Here is a 23,983-nt window from a genome sequence, read left to right on the forward strand (position 1 = left end):
TAGCTGGCATTAAAAGGGGCGAGAGAGAGAGAGAATCCAACCAGAACGCAAGCTTATACTGTTGTTATATTTTAGACGATTTTTTCAAAAAAAAAAAATGCTTGGGATTTTCTTCCTAAAAAAGTCCTTTTTTTGACTGAATCTTAAAAAAAAGTTTCACTGAGAGCTTAGTGTGGAGAGAGAGAGAGAGAGAGAGAGAGAGAGGAGGAGGAGGGGAATGGAATGCGCTGAGAAAAGGATGGATTAGAGGAAGCGACGATAACACTCACGGGGTGTCATGGGATTTATGGGAAAAAAAAGGGGAAAAAAAAAAAGATCCGTTGCGTAGGTGGAGAGAATCAAGACTGTTGGGTTGTGTGCAGATCGGTGATGCTGGGTAGAGATACTCGGGGCCGTTGGATGGTGTGGATACATGGATAGAGACCGGATATGAGATACAGAGACTTTGTTCCGCGGAGCGGTTGGCATGGACTCCCAACTTATTAGTCGGTGATTACCGGAAGCCGGAACCAGATTTAGAAGCGTCGGTACGCAGTCCGTTTCAATTTTTTCCTTTTTTACAACCGGGCGTGTGACTTTAGCTTGGTCCAATTTTGAGCCTGTAATGGAAATCAGTGGAAAGGGAGAAGTTATTCCTCCACTTTCTGCACCGTATAACTGTGCACACCAATCACAACCGCTCTTCTTATGGACTTCATTTATGAAGCGTACATCTCGATGCATTCTATATAAATGAACGGTTGTTGATATGCACAACCACTTGGTGTACATAACACGGAATAAATTATTATGGAATGATAATTGAGATTTAGGCATAATATGGTCGCGATCTTATAAAAAGATAATTGAGATGTGCGCATAATCCCGTGATTAACTGACCTCTTGGAATGCATTAGAATTATTTTATAATTTTATTGAAATGTATTCATATGATGTTGACGTATATTTCAACAAACATACCTTTCAAGCCATATCAAACAAATGGGACCACCATACTTCATATGCTACTTTTTCTTTAATGAAGAATCCGAAGTTCTTGTGTTTGCTGTCATGGAGCACAATTAATTGAGGATTTGTATTATTTTACAAGTAAGCTAAAATTGTCGTTTTTCGTTGTTGACATTGCTGAGCTACGACGGCAACGGATAGGGATGTTTGCTTAAATGAAACTTGAAGGCTAATATTTCAAAAATGATTTTTTAAGTATGGACGATTTACTATTTGAACCCATTGGTACGTTAGAAGGAAAAAGTATGCAGAATATAAAGCATTACTTGTGCATGAAAAAGGTGGTGGTCCTCCTACCTAATTGAGAGATAAAAGAATCATATATTATTGAATAAAATTTTTTTTTTTCATTATCTAATAGCAGATATGCAGCATGTCCATTGCACGTATCATAGTATAATTTATCTACTTTTTATTAAAAATAAAATATAATTAATACGTACATTAATCGGCCTTTTATTAAATTTTCTATTATGATGGGGGAAAGCGAGGGTCGTTTTTTAATTTGTTAAGAGAGTTAGTTACCATATCTCTTTCAATTCAACAATTCCCCTGCTCTCTGCCCACTGCGACGTGACAAATGTCATCCATTACGTGGGGCCCACATTGCCGCGTGCCACGTAACCGTACAGCTGGGGGCACCGGGCTACGTGCGACGCTCTCCGCAGCTTTTGTCCCCCGTTTCGTTCCCATCTACGGCCCAGAATCCTCTCAACCAAAGGGAAATTCTTTGCACACCGCCTGCGGTGTAGAAAAGAACGTACGGCTTTGATCTATTGGGTTGCATAGTTATTATTTTTTAATATTTATTTAATATTTATAATTTTATTTTTTATTTAATATTTTAAATAATAAAAAAAATTAAAAATATTATTATATTCTATGCAGGCATAATTTACGTTGAAATTATAATATTTTATACAGAATATCGTAATTTTTTCATAAAAAAATAATATTAAAAAAAATTATAATATTTTATATAAAAAATTTTAATTCCAAAATGTTATAATATTTATACAGAATGTTATAATTTTAATATTTTTTATTTAAATTTTTAAATAAAAAATAAAATTATAAAAAATAAATATATATTAAAAAATAATTTGATAGGATGAGGCTGTGCTTGGCGTCGGATTTTCTATATCTGGTGCGCAAAAAATTTCTCCTCAACCAAATAAAGAGCTTGAGGTCCCACCGCCGCTCGGTGAGGTTACCACCCCACACTCATCATGCCTGTCGTCCAATGCATCATGATCTTGGGCCCCTCGCTTTGTGCATGATATTGTCGGCTATATTATACTTGTTAGATTAGACTAAATGAAGGGAATTTTTAGGGCACGTCCTAGAGGAATCTAGTTGTATTTAATAGATAATGACCCTCTAAATTTGGCTTTTCCCTTTTGGAATGAAAGGCCACCTATTAGGAGGTTTGCATGTATCAATTGACACTTATTTGATAGTCTCGCTAACAAGAGAGGTACGAATGTTTGATGCATGGTGCAATTGTCTGTAAAACAGATATAACATTACTTCCAAATTGCAGTTCAAGTAAGTTGAGATGTCACAATTTCCATGGACCATTAGATCAGTTTGATGGCTCTTATAATTGTGTGTGTGTTGTAAGAGATTATCTTGTAAGTGATTACATCATGTGCATGTGTTGCTATACAAATGGCGCATAAGAATGAGGTGAAGGATGAGGTACAATTAAAGGGTGTTTGGTTAGAGGAAGTAGGAGTTTGGAATCAGAATTGAAATAGATGACTTCCATTCCAACCATTTGATTGAGAAGAGTCCCATTCCGATTACGATTTCAGGGTAAAATGAGAATGGTTTAATCTATATAGAATTCAATCCCTATTCTCCTCTATAAATGCAAATTTTTATTCCAATTTCGATTCTGAATCCGATCATTAATCAAATACTTCGGAGGATTTGACCATTCCGATTTCGATTCCAAGCCATTCTGATTCCGGTTGCGAACCAAACATCCCCTTAATATCTTTCAGTCTGCCGTCTTTGGAGTAATGATCCTCTATAATGGCATCGCAGGATACAGTGCATCTATGAATGACATCCATCCTATGATGGATGGCAATCAAATAACTCATGCAGCATGAATTGCATGACTCATGATCATTTATGGCTGTGTATTCTGTGATGAATGCATCTAAGGATGGACCGCATCCTATGATGCTGTACGTGCACTACAAAGGATCTGTGCTCATTGCTTTTTGCTGGGTGGCAATGTCTATAATGTAGAACCCAACTTTAGCCTTTACCATTCTACAATGAAAGACCATTCGGGATACCATTCTACATGGTTTTTCCTTCTCCCTTTTTTTTTCCTTTTCAGGTGGAATAGAGCTATGCACCAAAATTTTATTGAAAATCCTGTAAAGAGTACAAAACAAAAAAAGAAGTTTAAGTAAATGAGGGAGCTGGGTTGATAATATTTCATTACATGCTTCTTTTAAGTTTTATCTGTTGATGTGCAAGATTATTATTTTCTTTGGGCTTCTAAGTTATGGGGAATTACTTAATAGAGAGGTTGCTTGCACATTAGTCCCAATATGTTGAATTCTTTCAGGAGCGTGGCAACCTTACATGTTCCCAAGTGGGACATATTAAGCTCGTGCTGCAAGGTGGCAAGTCAAGATTAAAACCTTCACAATATAATCATTGCTTTCAAATGAAGATAGTTATTATGTAAAGCAACAGGAATCATCCAAGTCCAACCAAGAAAACAAGCCTCATCATAATTTATTTTTATTTTTTATTTTGGATAAAGATCATAATTTATTTAATACGAGAACCCCACCCTAATGTTTGCTCCAATCAAATGTTTAGACAGAACTGAGTGTATATTAAGTCCAGGACTTCCATTGTCCCACTGTTCTTGTCCACAGTCACGAAGCTGAGTTACATATCAAAAACTGTAATTATAATTTATAACTCTTCTTCTGGTCGTTTTGAATCATACCAGCAGGGTTCACCTAATGGAAAATTCATCAATAAATATGGTTTTTATAAATTATTACATTTTAACATGCATACATATTTTTAATTGTACAAAGATTTTAAATCTTAGACAACAGGTATATAATTCGATGAACAGTGTAAAGTTCAGATAAATGCTGTTTCTTATTATAGTTATCATTATAATGAAATGGCAATAAAAATATGAGCGCTGCTTAAATCTCTAATATTAGTATATGTTAATGCAGCAGGTATCCAAATTCCAAGATGTAAGAATAATGGCGACATCTCACCATATCTTGAAGCCCTGAATTTAAGAAAAATTTCGGCACAATGAGGGAGACTTGAGGGGAAAAATAAACTTTTCCATCCTGGCCAAACTAATTACGAAAATGGAGATATCATGTTTAGGCAGCTGACAACTAACGCTAGTGCGTCCAAATGTTCCACCAACTACAAAAAAAACTGGAGGTTTGGCATGAATCAAATATAGCCTTGACCTATCAATTGAAGGTTCTGTTGATTGAACAGTCCAGAGAAGAAATTAGCAGGTTATGTGTCGTATCAAGCCAACAAACCAAACTTTTTTGATCTTTGCTTAGGGAGGGTCTAGATTCTAGGTTAGGATTGTATCCTTCACACGAAAAAATGATTGATCTTCTTTGAGAACCTCAATTATTGGATCGTGCTTTGCATAGCTTTCAAAGCAAAGTGTTAGCTTCATGATCGGTGCTATGGATGGAAATGCTTCATCGCGCTTTAAAAACTATACAAAATACAAAACAATGATTAAGATCGCATAAGAAGATCAATCATTCTTTCTTGCAAATGATACAAACCTAAACCCCTAGATTCTAAACACAAGAAAAGCAGTAATGGCATCTAAAAAAAATTTTTAACTTTTGTTTTTTGATTACACATTAAGCATCATTTGTTAAAACATAAACGAGAGTAGGTAAATAAGAGTTGGTGGAGCATTCCATCTTATTTTTGCTTTCATATGTAAGAAACCTAATAAATTGAACACAGTATATGTCTTCTTCTATGGGACATGCACCTGCTGGAGTACTATAAAAAAAATTAAAAAGAAGTAGCATGATCAAGTACCGGTCTAGATTTGAAAAGATCAAAATATGCTATCCTAATCATAAGGCTGCAACTCTTCACATATAATCAACCCCAAATCTCTCTTATTTTCGAGATATTATATCCTATCCAGCATGTACTATGTAGCTATACAGGTCACCGATCACAATCACTTATTTATGGAGTGGTGCATTGAGATGAATACTTGATTATCAGTGGTTGTGACTGGCGGCATGCATGGCCACGTGGTGCATGGCATGTAAGATATAATTTCTCTTTATTTTTCTATTATAATGGAAAATGTTGAATGTGTCATGGATGGAAGGGTTCACAGCAGTTTCGGCCGATGGACCATGGCTCCTAAATTATGATGGGAATTGATCAAGTCAATATTGGCTTATTCCCATTACCTGACCTCTTTCATTTTATATTAGACCAATGGGATCAACAGAAGTATTATTAGGTTGGGTAAACGTGAGAGAGATTACTAAGCAAAGCTAGCACTGCTTTCGTACAAAACCTCCTCCCTGGGGCCTGTTCACCCTCATCTCCCATTTCCAATCTCATGTCTCTAATACAAGCCCTTTGAATCGGAAATTTCTGTCTGCACATAAGCACTCTTTGGGCTACAGCAAATAAAATTACAGACTCCAATAAAGATCACCGTAGCTTTGGAAAATTTTTTATTGGTCTGTTAAAAAGTTTGGTGGCACCCCATTTGGATGATTTTTTTTTTTTTTTTGTTAAAAAGTTTGGTGGCACTACAAAACAAGGAACCAAAGCCCGAATGTGACACCTCACAACATGGGCACCCTCCATCAATGTATACTTTGGACAACCACATTAGGAATTCCCATGATAGACTCCCAAAAAAGAAACTTTATCCTCAGCAAAGCTACAAGAGGATCTCAACCCTTTAGTTTTTGATTCCATTACATTGAAATTGATCAAAACTCCAACTAGAGTACACAAAGGATGATAACCTTAACTCACAGGTCACAAGTGCACCCCACTTCTGCAACACAGTGCCACCAGACCATATACCACACCAAGTCTTTCCACGTTTCTACATCTTCGTTAATTAGGCATTCACAGCTATCACCGATGGTAACTTCATCTTTAAAGTTTTACCCCCAACATCCAACAGATTACCATAAGATCCACTCGCTTATATTTTACCTGGAAACTTAAGTCACAGAAGAGCTTATCAGCAGCATGCATCCAAGATCAGAATCACTAGATAATGCCTACCCAACTTAACCTAGCAATCTGAACGTTCAACTACAATAGTCAGCAGGTGGACCTCTGCCATAGACTACTTTGCTCACCTGTATCCCCACAAGAAATAAAAGATGTAAACCTCTGGAAAAACAACTTCAATACCTGTTACTTCGGTAGCAATAAGCAATTCGCAGACAAAAGTATAGACGCATAAAATCACATAGATCCATCATGATAACATTCAAGTACATATGAAAAAAAGTCAAAGGATCATGGACCACTGAAGGTTCAAAACCAAAAACATTAGTCATGCATGGAGGTACGACCATTTATCAGAAGAGGCAGAAAAGATTGCCATTACATTGGTCATTTAGCTACATATATGGTGTTTGTCAAAGTTATCTTTCCAGAGCTCAAAGCCCGTCGTGTGTTTAGCATCTTCAGGCCTTCCCAGATATGTTGGGTTCACCATCCCCGCTTCTCTCTGTCCCTGAGTTCCTATGGTCATCAGCAGCTGCGGCAGGTTCCGCCGCTGCTGCACCTGCATCGTGCTTGCTTCCTCGCCCATCCACTAAGCCGCTAGGAGTGCTGCTGCCCTGTGGGAACTCGGTTAAGTTTGGAGCTGCCCGGAGGTCAGCACTGCCTCCATGAGATGGCTCAGCATGCATGGCATGCATGCCATTGACGGCCCCGGGTCTCATGCCCATATGGCCTGGAAAAGGCAGCACTTGTGGCTGGTGATGAAGCTGCTGTTGTTGCTGCTGTTCCTGCATTTGCTGTGGATTGAATTGCAAAGGAGCCCTGGGAGGAAACATGGGTCCCTGTTGCATGTAATGGCTCCCCTGCGGCATTGCACCATGTGGCATCATCTACAGGCAGAAAAATATGTGAGTGGATAAATGTCAACCAGCAAATAATATTATACTTGTACAACATGCTTTGTAACTAACCTGAGGACGAGCTGCAGGTGCCTGTGGTTGGGCATCTGCAATTGCAGCCAGATACAGCAGATTCTTTTGAAGCTGAGCTTGGTACCTGACCCATGACACAGACCATCATAACCACAATTACCTTAAGAGATTGAAGGAAAAGAAAAAACAAACTTGCAACAGCTTCTTGGAGAACATTTTCTACAAATAAGTTGAATTCATGGTATCTATATTGACCAAAAACAATACTCCTGGTTGATTCAGATGCTTGGATTAGAAGACAGGTGCACGTGATATATTGTGTGAATCACCATAAGAGTGAAGCAGAGACATGTCAAATTGTGAATTTTCCCAGTCTTCTTAGGCACACTATGTAATCAAAATTTAGCAGTAGCCTAACCATAGTAAAGTAGTAGTTTAGAGATACTATATGCATAAACAAATACAAGGCTAAAATACATGGAAAGTATAAAGTATATGCCCTTTCAAAAAGAAGGGTGCTCAAGACATAGAAGAACCACACAGGGACTCCTAGACAACTAGATGCAACATGGTGGTAAACTTTTGCAGTGAAATGAAGTATGCCATGCTGGTGCTGGGATTGATTTAGTGAGGAAAAATTAGGGCAGACCAATATGGACCTTCTCCAAGTGTTGTCATACGCAACATGTTTAGATGGTGAAGCTTCTTGCTGTCCAAGAAGGGCTTGAGCTGGCTCTAAACGACAGAATTTCCGATGTCTGGATTGAATTTGACTGGATGGTGTTGGTATATATTACTTAACGTTGTTAGGCCAGTCAAAGCAGAATCAATACCTATGGCAGTCAGATGGTTGCTTACAAGACTAACACAGGTCTCATTTAATTCAAAGAAAAATGAAGTTGCCATAGTGCAAATAAAATGTTTTGCACCACCATTGGAGGTACGCCTGCAACCAGATCGGATGGGTCTGGGGCAAGCATGACCAGGACTCGAACAACCCCAGCCCCTTCCATGGTTTTCCGGGTGATGATTTTAGACCCATACTCAACACACTAACTAACAAGGCTGGGTTGAGTTGGGTCAATGAACAAGCTTCTAGACCCACTGGGTCATTCAGGCCAGGTCACGTGCAATCTAGTTCAGGTCTAATGCAAGATAAAGAAAAAAAAATGCAAGCTATTTGTACATATTTAAAAGGAAAATTAATAATGACATGGACAACAAGTGGAAAGAAACAGAAGTATTAATACAAATGCCTCATACTAATATTGTCAACTAGAACGTTATTTAACTTCAATTGAACCTTCAACTTACAAATAAACAGCCTTCACATCCAACCAACAAACCTAAATATGAGCAATAGGATGATCGGTAGAGGGTTTAGGGATTTGAAAGTGATGAATTTTGGGGTTTAGTTGGATCTGGCCAGGCAGGGCCCGTTCAGGTCATCCAATATTTGACCCATTTTAGACCTCATTAGCACACAGGTACAGTCTGATACGAAAAATGTATGACCCAATACAGCCTGATTTTTCAAATAGGCCATTTTACAGACTCAAACCTAATTGGCTTGGCACCAGATCAAGTCATGGGTTGATCCAATTAATTTGCAGAACTAATTGGAGGTTTCCTATCAAGATATCCTAGTTAGGGCTTTGGCACCTTCAAGAAGTCCATATCTAAAGAGCCTAATACTTGATGCTATGCAAATTAGGAACTTATAAGGATCAGACAAGTATTTTAACAGAATTCCTAATTCGAGAAAGCCTAAAATTCCTGATTTGGGAAAGCCTAAAATAACATTATTGCTCATGGAATTTTTTTTTAGTCTACAATAATATATGAAGTTTTACCCCTATCATGAATAACTTGAATCAGGTTTGTTGTCTAATCAACTAATCAAGTGAAAAGAAGATAAGATTAACAAGAACTAGGTCAGCATGCCAAAAACTACTAAAGTTTGCCAATGTGTGGGAGTGGCACAACCCAACACAGATAGTTTCTCAGCCATGTTGAGCATACCCAACAGCCAGAGGAGCCAGCATCTCCACTTGCTCTGCAGTCTCTACTTCTTCCATCCTCTCCTCCAAAATACTTAGACAAGTGGTATTCGTATATATCGAAACCAAGACAGACAAAATTGGGGAGTCCTAAATGAAGTCTAAACTATGATCAGATTGAAAATATTTGAGAAATTAAAATTAGGAACAAAAGGTATAGCCTTAAAGAAGAAATAATACATCTGAAAGCAAACAGACTTAATATTCTTTAACGAATTTCAGAATTAGACAAGTTGTATGTTTTAATGAGCCATCCAACACTAAAACTCTTATGAAAAACTATAACAATTACTTTCTCAAGAAAGGGCTGCCAACAGGAATGTTAACAAGCCTTACGAACTTGATTGTATTACTGTCAATTTTTAATCTATCATCTTTTAAGATAATTTTCTATATTATTTCATTACAAAAATGAAATTATATGCAGTGGCATATGAATAAACTAAATTCACATAGTAGCAGATTCCCTTATTCAAAGCGATTTGTCCACATGTATGATTCTTCATGAATATGAAAATGGTTGATTTTCTTCCACGACACCTTATCCAATTTTTGTATCATAGTATCATTTGTTTGTATTATAACTAAAAACTGGAATTATTACAGGGGAAGAAAATGAAAGAGATTTCCATCACTCTCTTAGAAAGCAATTGACCATGATACATCTTTCAAGCCCAGACTTCTAATGGTTGAAACTTCATGTCTCTATCCACTCTTCTAAAGACAATGCTTATAACCTTCTCATCCTTAGTATGAAATGAAGAATATTTACTTGAATCAAGCAACAAACACTAGATACCCAGGGAGAATTAGACTATTAAAAAGTAAACATCTTATATTGTCACTCTCAAGCATACATATAAAATATTTCATGTCAAGATAAGATGGAAGGAGATACTAATCTTTAAACCATACAAAAAGTTCCGAGCCTCTACATTTCATACCACAAAGATCCTAAACGAAACTAAAAAAAAGCATATAAGAAATTCACTAATTGGCTCTGATGACCAGCATCGAACAGGAACCATAGCCATTATCACCACAAAATTGTGAGTTTGCTATGCATGTACACTACAATTCACCTATTCAGCATTTTTTCCCTATAGGAAACTTGAAATAAACTATGCTTGACCTCCAAGCCCATACTCCACCACAATAACTTGTATAAAATGCATAATTTTTTCCCTTTTTTTAATTAGCACTACAGAAGACATTAGTTCAAATTCAATTATATCTTTTCATTTGAGATCCAGATAACTCTCTCTCTCTCTCTCTTCCTTGTTTCCTTTAAGATGACTGTTACTGGTAATACAATTATAAAGTGATAGACTCTTTTACAATGTCATGGATTTAATCAACAAATATATGAATGAACTAAACGGATAATTGGCAGAAAAAATTGATAAACTATTGATAAGTTAAAATATCTTGCTATACAGGTAAGCCGTTGCACTTGAAGTGTATGCTCTAAAACTGTTCGACGTAATGTGGCTAAAAGAATATCAATAATACTTCTTTCCACAATTGATAAAAACCCTGGAAAGTTTCATTGCTTCCAATCATTAGCAAAAGCAACACCTTTCACCTTAGGAATCAAGATGTATTGCAATATGCAAAACAACCTTAGGATGCATAACATTTTTATCGGTGATAAGGAGTGAAAATAGACTGGATGATATCTGTCAAAGAAAAGCATATACAGATATGGATAGAAAAATATCCAATCCATATCTATCCGCACACTGGGTTCAGCTTTGCGATCCTGTTTAGTCTTATAAAGTTATCACAAACTTTAAAGGGAAAAATAAGTGATAATACTACTATATCTTCAACTTAATTTGCCTTCCATGCAATGATATTTTTGATTTGGTGGTTCATAAAGTTTAACTATCTAATTTATATTTGTACTGTCAATGTCCAATCTGTATCCACATCCTTCTAAAAACAATTATATGGATAGGAATTTTAGCATCTACTTAATCCATAACCATATCCACATTTATCAACTAAAACAAATATGGATATGGATAAACTTATATCCAATCTGTTTTCAGCCCTATTTATGATGTTTGCGTCTCATTCTGACTAGCCCCATTGTAATTGGATGTCAATGATAATACATATACATACATACATATATGTATATATATACATATACATACATACATATATGTACATATATGTACATATACATACATATATGTACATATACATACATATATGTACATATATGTGTATATATGTGTATATATATATATATATATATATATATATATATATATATATAGTCATGATATGATAAAAATTTAGACTTCATAGGTAGATTGCGTATTTGTGTGTGACAGCAATAGGAGGAAAATGGTAGTAGAATGACAAAAACATTCCCAAGTGCAAAACTTAGTTAAATGATCACTTACTGAGCACATTCTGTTAGCTTCCCCAGGTTTTGATTATCCAAGATTGCCAAAATCAGCTGCTTGTTTTCATCCAAGTACTGCATTAAAATAAAAAAACAGTAGCAGATTAGGTGAAATTTTTTTTCTTTACCCCCTCAAATCAACATCACTAGGATGCAGTATTTAAGTGCATGATAGATCTGACTGCCTGCTTTAAAAAAATACAGCTTAAAAAAGAAGGGCATAAGTGAAAACATGATTTATTGATGTAAGGAAGGATGCCAGAATATGATAAGTAACATGGGCATTACGTAAACAAATCCAGAGGAAGGATCATTATCATTGTTACACAGATCAAAGAGCACATATTTATAACCATATCCAAAACCAACAAGTGTCAACCCACTGTTTGAGTCAATAACAAACCTTCTTTCACCAGTCTTCTTATTTGAGGCCGCCATACCCTCCATCATAGCTAACTTCTCTTACCCACTTTCATAAAAAATAAAGAAATACACCCGCAAAGGGCAAACACAATTTGACCAAATGCTTCTATCAGTCCTGACATAATCAATGTTGCTTCATCTCCATGTTCGGTACATATGAGAACTGGTTCTTCACCATCTAACCAAAGCAAATGCATAATTGCATGATGAAATAGAAAATTTTAAGGGCCCTTCTAATGGATCAATATATATACATAAATATATACACACAAACACACACAACACATACACACACACATACACACACGTACACATTTATAAGATTTTCTTTCACAAATATGATAAAGGCATGTCACTGCAACTAGAACTGCATAATTATTTTAGTATTTAGAGGAGATGAATGCAAAAAGGAAAAGAAAGAACATGAAGGAGCGAATCAGAAAATGCCAAATAGGAAGAGAAAAATGTGATGGTAGGCATCCAAAAGTAGGTTAGCTTTTTATATGGTCAATATCACTTGGGATGGTGCTGTCCCAGCTCTTAATGCCACAGGATGCCCGATCGAGATGGTGGATGTCCCATCTCGTCTCCTCCCAGCATTTGAGATGGTGCTCCATCCTGACACTTGGGTCGGTAGGACGTCCCACCTTCCCACCAGGAACATTGTATGTAGTACTAGTATGCTCGACTTGATTTTTTATACCAGAGGTCATGATTTTCTTAAAATCTAAGACTGCTATTGCATTCTAACACCATGCTTGGCTCACAAGAATGAAACAGAATCAAAACGGAATCAGAATAGAATGGCAATGGAACAAGAGGAATTGGACATGTTCTTATTCCATTGTTTGGGCACAGAACGAAAGATCCTAGTAGCTAGAGTCTTCTAACTAGGGTGACACACCTGCTTCAAAATCTTCCTAGAATCTCAAACCTGCACCCACTTCCTAAGTGCTACCATGCTAAAAGTATTTCTAAAGTATCCACTTCCAACACTCGCATCTGCATCCTCTCCCACATCCCCTCCAATTATGGCAACTAAGTAAAGGATTGCATGGAAAAGATACAGCAATTCAATTCTAATATTTGATCAAGCTAATTAAATTTAATTTTATATTACTTTTTGAATAAATCCTTGACCTAGGAATAGCATCAAATTTTAGAATAATAAACACCATAATTGTTTTGCAAGTGTGGTTTAAGTCCATTGCATAGCAGAAATAGAGTGTTTCCACCACAGCCTAATGCAGTTCACAGCCCTCATTGAGATTAACATGTGGGGCCTAAAGCATGTGCAGTGATGCATGAACCTCAAGAAGGGCATTGGAAACGATTGGGGTGTAGTGGAAACACTCTGTTTCCACTGCACCAGCAGACCTAACCTGCACTATTGTTTTGGACCCTTCCATCACTACAATGGACATCAAAATAACAATCATTATAATGTTATATAGATGTTGCTTTATATTATTCACAATTCATTTTAATGAAATAACTTTTTATAATTTCAAATGATAATAAAATTTTTGTTTCCATTTTATAATGAAAATGCCACTAACTGATTCATACCAAATACTTATTTTCCTTTTATACAACAAATGCAAGCAAAGAGTTCATAACAAAATTATCATTCATTTTCATTCCTACGTGAACGACCAACCCTCCTGTTTAAGAGTAGAATCACATGGCCTTTATTTGAGTGAATGGTGATTCTGAAAGAATCATGATTTTAGTTGTTGCACAAACCAAGAAATTGAATGGGGTGAAAGCTGGAGTTCACATTTTATTCCAGCACTTACTCCTTCAAACAAAAGTAGCACAAATGAAGAGGTGATCAAATCCTCTTAGGATGGATGTTGGGGATTGTGAACTTCTAATATTATTAATAAATTATTGGTGATCACATATACATTTGGAGGTAGCACTTTTCTTTTTGTGTATTTTTCCTATGTCTATTTTCTTTTCTTTTATGTGAGATAACACCTTTTCTTTTTGGAGATTGTGAACATCTAAGATCATTAAAAAATTATAGGTGATCATATATATACTTAAGAGGTAGCACCTTCTCATTTTGTGTAATTTTCCTATGCCGACTTTCTTTCCTCTTATTTTAGATGCCAAATTTTAGATATCCAAAATGAAAATAAATTCATTCATATTTCTCTTTCTTTTTCACAACAGTTTTAATAAACCTCTCCTGTCCCAAGCCTTTTTTCGCATAAACTCTATGATCTATGATACTTCTAAACTATTTTCTTCAGCTATGAGCCTAGTTGTGCAGTTTAATATGTTATATCACATATTGGAGACAGACAACCAGCAAAATATACTCAATAACCTTCCACATTAAAACTTAGCCCTTGGTATTTCTTAAAGTTTTAGAATATTATATTCCCCTTCAATCTAAATCATTCTTCTTCCTACTTTCTTTTATCCCAGATATGATCCCCACACTGACAAGGGTCATTAATATCCCAAAGTGCAGCAAACCTTGCCTCAAGAAATTCAATCAATTACTCCATTTGAGCATTCCTTATCTGTGTTACAATAATCAAGAAGAACTTTTGGTGTTTGGGCACGTAGACTTTGCCTATGGTGGGAAAAAAGGCATGAAAAATGAAAATCTAAAATCATGACAAGCTTTGGTACATGCATTTTTGTATAAAACATAAAAAGTGATTGTATGGTATTTTTGTAATCCCTCAGACTCTAGCAGTCTAGCTCCTGTTATATCTCTCTATCACTCCCTGAATAAGTCACTTTGAATAAACCAAAAAAAAACTCTCCTTTCCCTTGTTAACAATGTCTGACTTAAGTGCCTGCATTAATTTAATTATTTTATAATCATCAAGACACTTATTTCAGAAAATATGTGAAGATATTCATGTATTGATTAAGAAACTTTACAGTTACTAATACAATTTCTAAACTATATTTCAGAAAATAAAAGTAATATCTAAATATAGAGGATCAGATCCTAGTGATAATTCCTTTTCTTTCTGCTCCAAGATCATCCTCCCTCTGTTCTTAACAATTTTTCTCCTTTGTTGTATTTAAAATGAATTGCACATGCTTATCTACCAATGACAATAAAAGTAAATGTCAATCATAGAGGAGGATCCAACAAACACTACCTAAAACTTAAATATGAGATTTTTAAAAAGATAGTATTATAAAGAGATAAAAATGAGGTCTGACAATCTAGAAGCCTGCTCAAGAGATTGTGTGTACTTGGATAGATAGCCTTTCCTATAAATTTAACTACATTATACCCATTCTCTTGACCAAGATTCACAGAAGGCTACCCCAAGACAGTCCCCATCACAAAGTCATGATATTTTATCAAATGCGCTCAGCATGAAAGCAGAGCCATCTTTTTCTGGAACAAGTTATTCTTGAGGACAAGATAACTTAATGTGCAATGAAGAACATAGCAATTTTCAACTTACAGTGAGTCCTACATAAATGTATGACCATTTTTAATGCATGCAACGGACCAAAAAGTCACTGAAGCCATAATTCTACAACATTTTTATCACCACATGCAAATGAAGACCCTTCCCTTCACAGGAATGGCCACATGTCATATAGTGGTCCAAAAGCTCCACATTTAATGGAAGTGAGTTTGACCTTTAATCATTCAAGTAGTCAATGGATGGAGGACATACTTTGAGGACAAATGGTGTAAAAGCAACACCACTGTATCCTTTGATCAAGCAAAAGCAGTTGGTCCACAATATTAGACCATAAAAAATATTTCTTATCTTGAGCATCATGTGTAGGGGTAGCAATTTGGTTTGCCCTATTGGGTACCTAAACCGAACCGACCCTAATGGATGGGGTTTTCCCCGATCCACAATGGATCCAAGGTGGATGTAAGCAATGGTAAAACCTAGTCCAAACTTAATCTGGATGTATATAACTCTTCACAAATCCTCTCTCCACCCTTTGCCCTAGTCACTCCACTCAGAAGAAGTATTGAACAGGTGAATAGTTAAATGCCATGATACTTAGCTATTCATCTTTTTAGTCGATTATTTATCTTAGTTTAAGTAATATTGACTTCTTAAAGAACACTATTTTTGATTGTTACATTTATATTATTGTTCAAATTTTGATTTGTTATGTTCTATATCTCTGATTCTTATTTGGTTTACCGTTATGTGAAGTATTGAGATTTATAGTTATATTCTTTTTTATTTGTTTGATTTGTGTACAAATAATAATAATAATAATAATTACAGCTTTATCTAACCTGATCCATCTAACTCTACCAATCCTATCTCGCCCCGAAAAAGTATGGGGTGGGTATAGATAATGGCCTACTTGACCTATACCCAACCCATTGCCATCCCTAACCATGTATGTGCTGACACACGCATGGCATGTGTGTATATATAAAGTCGAGGGTTAGTTGGCGACATGCTAAGTCCAAAATAAGCTCAAGGTTTGCAATGTGAAAGCAATTAATGTAGCTAGATAAAGGTTCCAAATGCTAAGTTTTGTTTCATATGGATTGCAGCTTTGTTAACTTTGACTTGTTTCTTTTAGATATGATGGTTTTCTACGAGTTAATGCAGTGGTGACATAAATAGCAACTAGTTGATCATTTCAGACTGTCAAAAGACCAGGCCTCACTCATTCTGCAGTTGTTCTGATATTACAGACGAATAGGCAAAGTTTTGTACACACAACCACACTTTTGGCATTTTATTTTCTTCTCCTAACAAAGATTTCCCACTCCTATACCCTATTTTCCCACATGTTAGGAATCTTAATCACATCTGAACCAGCGCTATTCAGCTCTAAAGCTTGTGAAGTGCTGTTCACCTCCATTATAATACACAGGTTATGCAATGGTGGGAGAAGGTTGATGTTAAACATCATCCACTTAAGCTCCTCTCAAGATAAATTTGTGAAAAAAGGTTATAACTTATCGTCATTAATTTTCATATGTAACTAGATTTTCCAAGATCTACGAAGAAAAATTTTGGAAGATGCATTTATCTCTAGTGCTAAATTCAAATGGTATCGTACTAGGTCTGCCCTGCCATATATAGTTATTGCACTTGAGCTTCACACCAATTCTGATATTCAGGAATGTTAGTTCCTGTACGAACATTTATTTGGTCAGAGAAAAAGAAATAGACTCTTATGGATCATCATTGCTATAGAGGGGTATTGTAGGTTAAGCTTAAGGTAATATTTGGGCTAATATCCCATGTCCAATTTTATAAAAAGATCACCTTACTTCAATTGATTCTTCTAAGGCATTGGCTAAGTACAAGATGATATTAATCATGATAAAGCTAATCACCTTTTTGGATGATTAGCAGGAAGGACCCTGAAAACAGAGAAAGAAAACAGAAACTAGGGCACCATCCCTACATTCTAAGAAAGCAAGCACCCCCGGCACCAGCACCTCAACTCTGGATGCTCAATTTGCCAACCCAGAGGAAATCCCCCTCAACAGTCAATATCCAAGGATATGGGATAGTTTGCAAAAAAGTTAAAGTCACGTGCCATCAACTTTGGTAATGATTAACAAAGTGAAATTTCTTTACATTAATGTAGTAAGATGTGTCAAAGGTTTCATTTAAGATAATGGGTAATTAGTGGATCACAGCAGGACCCAACCCATTTCAACATGAATTTGGAAAGTAACGTATAACAGCACGAACATGGAAACCAATCCACCATCACATATGATGCAGTAAATTTTAAAAAAGGCTGTAGGAAGTGATCCATGATCAGTGGTTACGAATTATTTTATGATTCGGAAAATCTAAGCTCATAATATGGAGTCAGTAACAGTATTCCTTGTCAGCTGGAGGAATCTGGTCTTTTAATCTCAGTTTAACTGCTTCTTGTCTCCACCAAAGTTAAACAGACTGCATGACGCCAGTGAATAAACGTTAGCCAGACATGGACATTTTCCCTTCAGAGCGCTGCTACGTGTAGCCTGATTGTGGCCAAAAAGGCTGTAACCCGGGTTTTCTTGTGCGCTTTGCAGGTGGCTTCAGGGCCCAAAACCCTATCTCACCTCAGCAATTTCATCCAAAAAACCCGGATCATGGCCCTTTCTAGAACGTTTCCAGTACGTATAGCATTAATTTTTCTTCAGATTAAATAGCCATCATCCTCCTCCTCTCTGGTCAACCATGACTCAATTCAGCATTTATTCCCACCAAAATTGACATCATTCGACACGTTATTATATACATAAAAACACGAACCCTAGTCAGTTTATCCTCATTTTGGAGAAAAAACATGGTCGAGATCATAAAAAAAGAAAACAAAAATCAAGGAGAGCGCATCAAACGGTAATCCCTAGCGGTAGCTGGCACGTACGCCAAAAAAGGGATTCGAAATAAACAAGAAGATAGAAGTGGGAGGCAGGGATAAATGGAATACCTTCTGAATCTGTTCGGTGGTGATGTTCTGTGTTGCCATTGGAGGCATGGAAGCCATCGGATGCGTAGGCTGCTGCATACTTTGTCCCACCTCTTGCTCCCTCTCTCTTCTAATATCTATTCTCCTTCGCCCCTTCGCTATTCTTTGTATCTGTATCTAGGATATCTAATCTTCGGTGAGATGGGATAGGAAGAGGTTTGATGAGTATATTGAAGAATAAATAGAAGAAGGGAAAGAAAGAAATGGCGGCAGAACAGAACAGAATAAAAGGGAAGAAGGGTCGAGAAAATAAAAAGGAAGGAGGGCAGCAGGGTGGAGTGAAGGAACTTTTGGTCCGGGGGAGTCAAGTAATTGGTGCTGTTAACGGTTGATACGGCCGCTTTGGTTTGACTAAAGGGGCCAGTGGACTCTATGGAACCGGACCGAGAACCGCGCGCGGGACAGGGACGAGAACGGTGCCCCCTTCAAGACAACGTCTTCCTCCTGACAGTTTATGTTCACTTGTATTTACTGAACGCACCCAGGGAGAGGAAAGAGTGATGCTACGCTGGTGCTAACATCAGAATTTTCTATTTTACATTGGATGGTTACATGGACCATGGACTGCACGGCTAAGTTGCACGAATGCATATCAAAGAAATAAATTTGTGTATCAAAATAATAATAATGGTAGTAAATGAAGTTGGGTGAGTTTTTTCTTTTTCTTTTTTTTTTCGTGCAAGTTGGGTCGGGTGTGAGTCAAGCTGAAATCAATTTGATTATAAATGGGTTTGAGGTTGCCATGGAATTCAACGGTTTGCCCGAAATGCTTTGACCGGTCCATCTTCTTCCCTATACTCTAGTTCACATACATGAACACAGAGCGTTGGCCATCCATGGGCCTGCCCAATATTATTGATACGAGTAATTCTTTTCCATTGTGTCCGATAGAGAAAAATTGCACCGTTTCACCGGATTGTACCGTATAGCATGATAACAGAATAGATGTTTAATGCAGCTTGGATATTTTTCTATCAAAAAAAAATGCAGCTTCATTTTTTTTTTTTTTAACCAAAAAATCTTTTCCTATTGAATACTATGATATTCTAAATAATGTTATGATCTTCTATTGCTTTTTCATAGAATACAATCGGATGTTATAATATTATTATGATGTTCTATTAGTTTGTATGATATTTCAATAATTGTTTATAAGATACAATAAGATGTCATATAGTATACAACAGGATGTCATAATATTATTATAACGTTCTATTAATTTTATACTATTTCGATAATTATTTATGAGATATAACAGGATGTCATAATAATATTATGACGTCCTATTAATTTTTATGATATCTCGATAATTGTTTATAGGATACAATACGATGTCATAGTATGCAACAGGAGGTCATAATATTATTATGACGTCTTATTAATTTTTATGATATTCTGATAATTATTTATAGGATGCAACAAGATGTAATAGGATGCAACAGTATGTCATAATATTAGTATGATGTCCTGTTAGTTTTTATGACATCCTGATAATTATTTATAGCATACAACAAGATGTTATAATATTATTATGATATTCTGTTAGTTTTTATGACATCCTGATAATTGTTTATAGGATATAATAAGATATCATATGATGCAATAGGATGTCATAATATTATTATGACGTCTTGTTAATTTTTATGATATCTTGATAATCATTTATAGGATTCAATAGGATATCATAATATTATTATGACGTATTGTTAGTTTTTATGATATATTGATAATCATTTATAGGATGCAATAGAATGTCATAATATTATTATGATATCCTATTAATTTTTATGATATCCTGATAATTGATTATTGGATACAATAGAATGTTATAGGATGCAATAAGATATCATAGGAGCAAAATAGAGTAAAAGAAAAGAAAGAATATTTTGATCATAAAAAATTAAGAAAAAAAATTGAGCTGCATTAAATATCTATCTCCTTATTAATTATGCTATACGGCCAATCCAATAGAATAGTGTATTTTTCTCTTCTTTTTTTTTTTTTCTCCACGAAGGGTGATGCACAAAGAATATAAGAGTTCGCCAATTTTTCTGCATTTACATGCATGCAAAGAAAGTAGATATATCCGTGAGACGTGCAGCCCACCTAACCAGCTCAATTCAGAAGTTTTTTCGACGAGTTTGGATCAAAATTTCTTACCCTACCAACTAAGTCGGACCTAAAAAATAAATTTATTTATTAAATAAGTCAGACTCAAACTATGGGATGAATGCTCAGCACGGTATTTTTTTTTTTTTTAACTCTAGATTTTTATAACAAAATTGTAGGTTTTGTTGACATGTAATTTAATAGGAGAATATCTAGAATTATCAAGTAGAATTGAAATTTGCTTAGGTATGCCTAGGCCAAATCCGAGCCTAAGCAAACTGTGTTAATTGTTGAGCAAAAACGGTCAACCGGATGAACAAGTCTAAAATAGAGATAGAAACAGGACACGGAATTGTACCTTAGCTAGGTTTATGTTTAATTAGTTTACTATTATGGTATGTTCTAAGATTCTAACCATATTATATTTTTGATTTTTAATTTAAATTTAAATATAATTTCATTGTTTGCATCCTTTGCATACCATATTTTGACTTATTTTTAATTATGTATATGATTGATGAGTGAAAAAATAAATAAAAGGATACATATGAGTGTATGTGAAATAAATGAATTGGATATGGATTTACATTCTCTAATCTAATGGTTCGAGTATGGGTTGAGAGCTTTTTGGCCCAAACCAGGTGTATCTCGGTCCAACCCATCGCCAGCCCCTAATACTACATTGCCTAGCACGAGTGCATGAAAAGTCATAAATTCATGACTCATATCATTCTTTATTGTAAATTATGTAGGATTATTTTTCTTGGTCTACATTAAATGTTCTTTGTGCACAACAGCATACAAAAGATGAGATGGCATTGCCAAAATAGCCCATTGATTTATGAGTGGTTTGGTTTCTTTGAATTTTGCTAAAAAAGGCGAGTATAAAACATGATCTCTATAAAATAGATTTTATGAAAAATAGAAGATATCCTAATTTTCATCTTCTATTTCTCAGAGAACTCATCATTTAGATTATTTGACTTGTCAATTTTGAACAAAATATGTTTTATGAAAGCAACCAAACATTCATTTTTGTAAAACTTATTCATTTTAAATTTTCTATAAACTTATTCTCACAACAGTGCATAGCAATGTTGGGAACTAGTTGAAAGGCCAGAACAAAGAATATGTTGGTTCCAAATGCAACAAGAGAAAAGTCTACTAAATTTTAGAACCAAGCACCATGAATAAATCACTAAAGAATATGTTACCAACCTTCATTTATATATATATATAGATTAACCACTAGGAGCCACAATTTTTTTGTTGCTTGGAGTTTATTTTCTGCAAAAGTAAAAAATATAAAATATAGTGTTACTTTTATCATTTTTCATGGTGACTGTCTAATTATAGACCATAATTTTAGTAGGAGCAAAACTGACACATTATTAATTTGCTCAATTGGTTGAGTCCCAACACCACCCCAACCTCTCTCTGTTTTTTTTTTTGGATAAGAAGCATCAGCTGCTGTATTATCAAAAATAAAGATCTATGATAGTATACATATTTACAATCATCTAACTAAATAGCTCATTACAAAATGATGATCCACCAATACATATAAATATAACCCCACATTTAGGAATAGAGAAAGTAATATATGAGCATTCAAATCATCCGGCTAGCATAAGAGTATGAAACCATTCAACTATGGATTGTAACAATTTCTACTATGCTAATAGCTTAACTCTGAAGAAGCATAAGTATATAAGCACCATTGATATATATAAGACCAGCAAACTCTCTGAAAACTGCATATCTTCATTTGTTGAGATGAAACATAGTAGAAATTGTGCCACAGCTGGAAGGTGCCAAAAGCTTTTGTTAGTAAAACTTGAAAAAAAAAAAAGGATGCACATAAATCTTGAATGTCTTCCAAGAAACCCAGTAATGATGCATTGATATTGTCCAAAGATGGCTACCCAAGAAAGGGATGAATTGGGTATTTAAATATTTAAATTTTAATTATACTAAAATTACTACAAAGTACTTGGTAGAATAAATTAAAATATAAATAATAAATAAAAATAATAAAAAAAAGATTACACAATCACAAATACAATGTTTTTATAGTGGTTCGATATCAAACTCGACACCTACGTCCACTCCTCAAGTAAACTACTTGGAAATTGAACTATAATCACTAACTTGATTACAGCTCAATTGTTTTCTTTGGATTCACAATCTAACTCGGTTGGTTTTAATCTAGGCTCACTAACTACAACTTTATAATAATTATTTTTTTGGACTCACAATCAATCCCGATTGATTTTAACCTTGGCTCACCAATCAAACCAATACAACATCCAACTTTAGGCTTGGACCAACCCAAGTTTCTCATCCTAAGAAACTTAAAAATAAAAATACACTATCACAATAAATACAAGAGTAAATGAGTTTAAAAACAAAAACTCAATGAAGCCCAAGAGAAGTAATTCTGAATATTGCTTGTTGGCATGATCTCTTCTCTTTGAATACTTGAAAGAAGTTAGTGAAGCTCTTCAATGTTGCGTCCGGGATCCGATACCCCACAGTGTAGCAGGAAGAAAGAAGAAATAAAATAAAAAACACAATATAAATACATAGATCGGCCTCAAGCCTACCTCCATGGGGCGTGCAAGCTTCACTATGAGAGAATAAAATAAAATCAATACAAGAGGAACTCACCACTCAACCTTTATACAAGAATCTCTCAACAAGAAGTCTCAAAACTCTCATAAAAGTTTTTTAAAATTTTTGTTGAAGTCCTTTTGAACCTCCAGGACGTCATCAGCTTTTCAACGCAACTGACGGCTCGTCAATCAGAGTTTTATAGACTCCAAAAATTCTAAAATACTATTACACTAAGAAATAGAATCCCAATCAAACCTAGAATCATCCGCGGCCGTCCGATCGTGACTGACTCGCACCAGAGCCATCCGATCACACACATCAAGGCCACTGATCACCTGATCAAGTCTGGATCCATCCTTAGCCATTTGATCATGATCGGCTGCAATCTGGACCGTCGGATCGCATAAAAAACCACCTGAACCACATGTGGACCGCGACTTCAGTCCACGCGGCTCCCATGGACCGTCAGCACCCCACGGTCCATGGTGGACCGCATAGGGGCGCTGAGCCTGGGTGCCCTGTGCATGCTGGGCTGGCCCGTGCGCGTCTTCGTCGGGCCCGACGGTGCCACCGCCGGCCTCCGCCTGCCCGCCGCCGCTACCTTGTGCACTATGTCGTCTGTTCCGATCTTCTTTCGCATGTATTTTTTTAGTTTGAACTCTGTTTAGACTGTTCTTAGACTCATTGGACTCCGTTCG

At 35.7% G+C, this 23,983-nt stretch overlaps 1 protein-coding gene across 1 annotated transcript; it reads right to left on the reverse strand.

Annotated features, from left to right (window-relative positions):
* Window positions 1-6,499: 6,499 nt before the first annotated feature.
* Window positions 6,500-18,825, reverse strand: LOC105056656 (GRF1-interacting factor 2). The gene is made up of 4 exons (XM_010938937.3): window positions 18,522-18,825; window positions 11,683-11,759; window positions 7,245-7,329; window positions 6,500-7,163 (listed from the first exon to the last, which is right to left on the reverse strand). Exons 1-4 carry the CDS (start codon window positions 18,597-18,599, stop codon window positions 6,735-6,737), a joined length of 669 nt encoding a protein of 222 aa, XP_010937239.1. The 5' UTR covers window positions 18,600-18,825; the 3' UTR covers window positions 6,500-6,734.
* Window positions 18,826-23,983: the final 5,158 nt, after the last annotated feature.

Source organism: Elaeis guineensis, chromosome 13 (genome assembly GCF_000442705.2).
Source record: "Elaeis guineensis isolate ETL-2024a chromosome 13, EG11, whole genome shotgun sequence".
In the NCBI taxonomy this organism is placed as follows: Eukaryota; Viridiplantae; Streptophyta; class Magnoliopsida; order Arecales; family Arecaceae; genus Elaeis; species Elaeis guineensis.

What these genes read in the sequence shown, in the direction of transcription:
- LOC105056656 (XM_010938937.3), bottom strand. Translation starts at nt 18,599, where the DNA reads ATGCAGCAGCCTACGCATCCGATGGCTTCCATGCCTCCAATGGCAACA. An exon ending in CCACCGAACAGATTCAGAAG is followed by an intron (nt 11,760 to 18,521) that starts GTATTCCATTTA and finishes ATTTTAATGCAG; the next exon opens with TACTTGGATGAAAACAAGCA. An exon ending in AAGCTAACAGAATGTGCTCA is followed by an intron (nt 7,330 to 11,682) that starts GTAAGTGATCAT and finishes GTCATGGGTCAG; the next exon opens with GTACCAAGCTCAGCTTCAAA.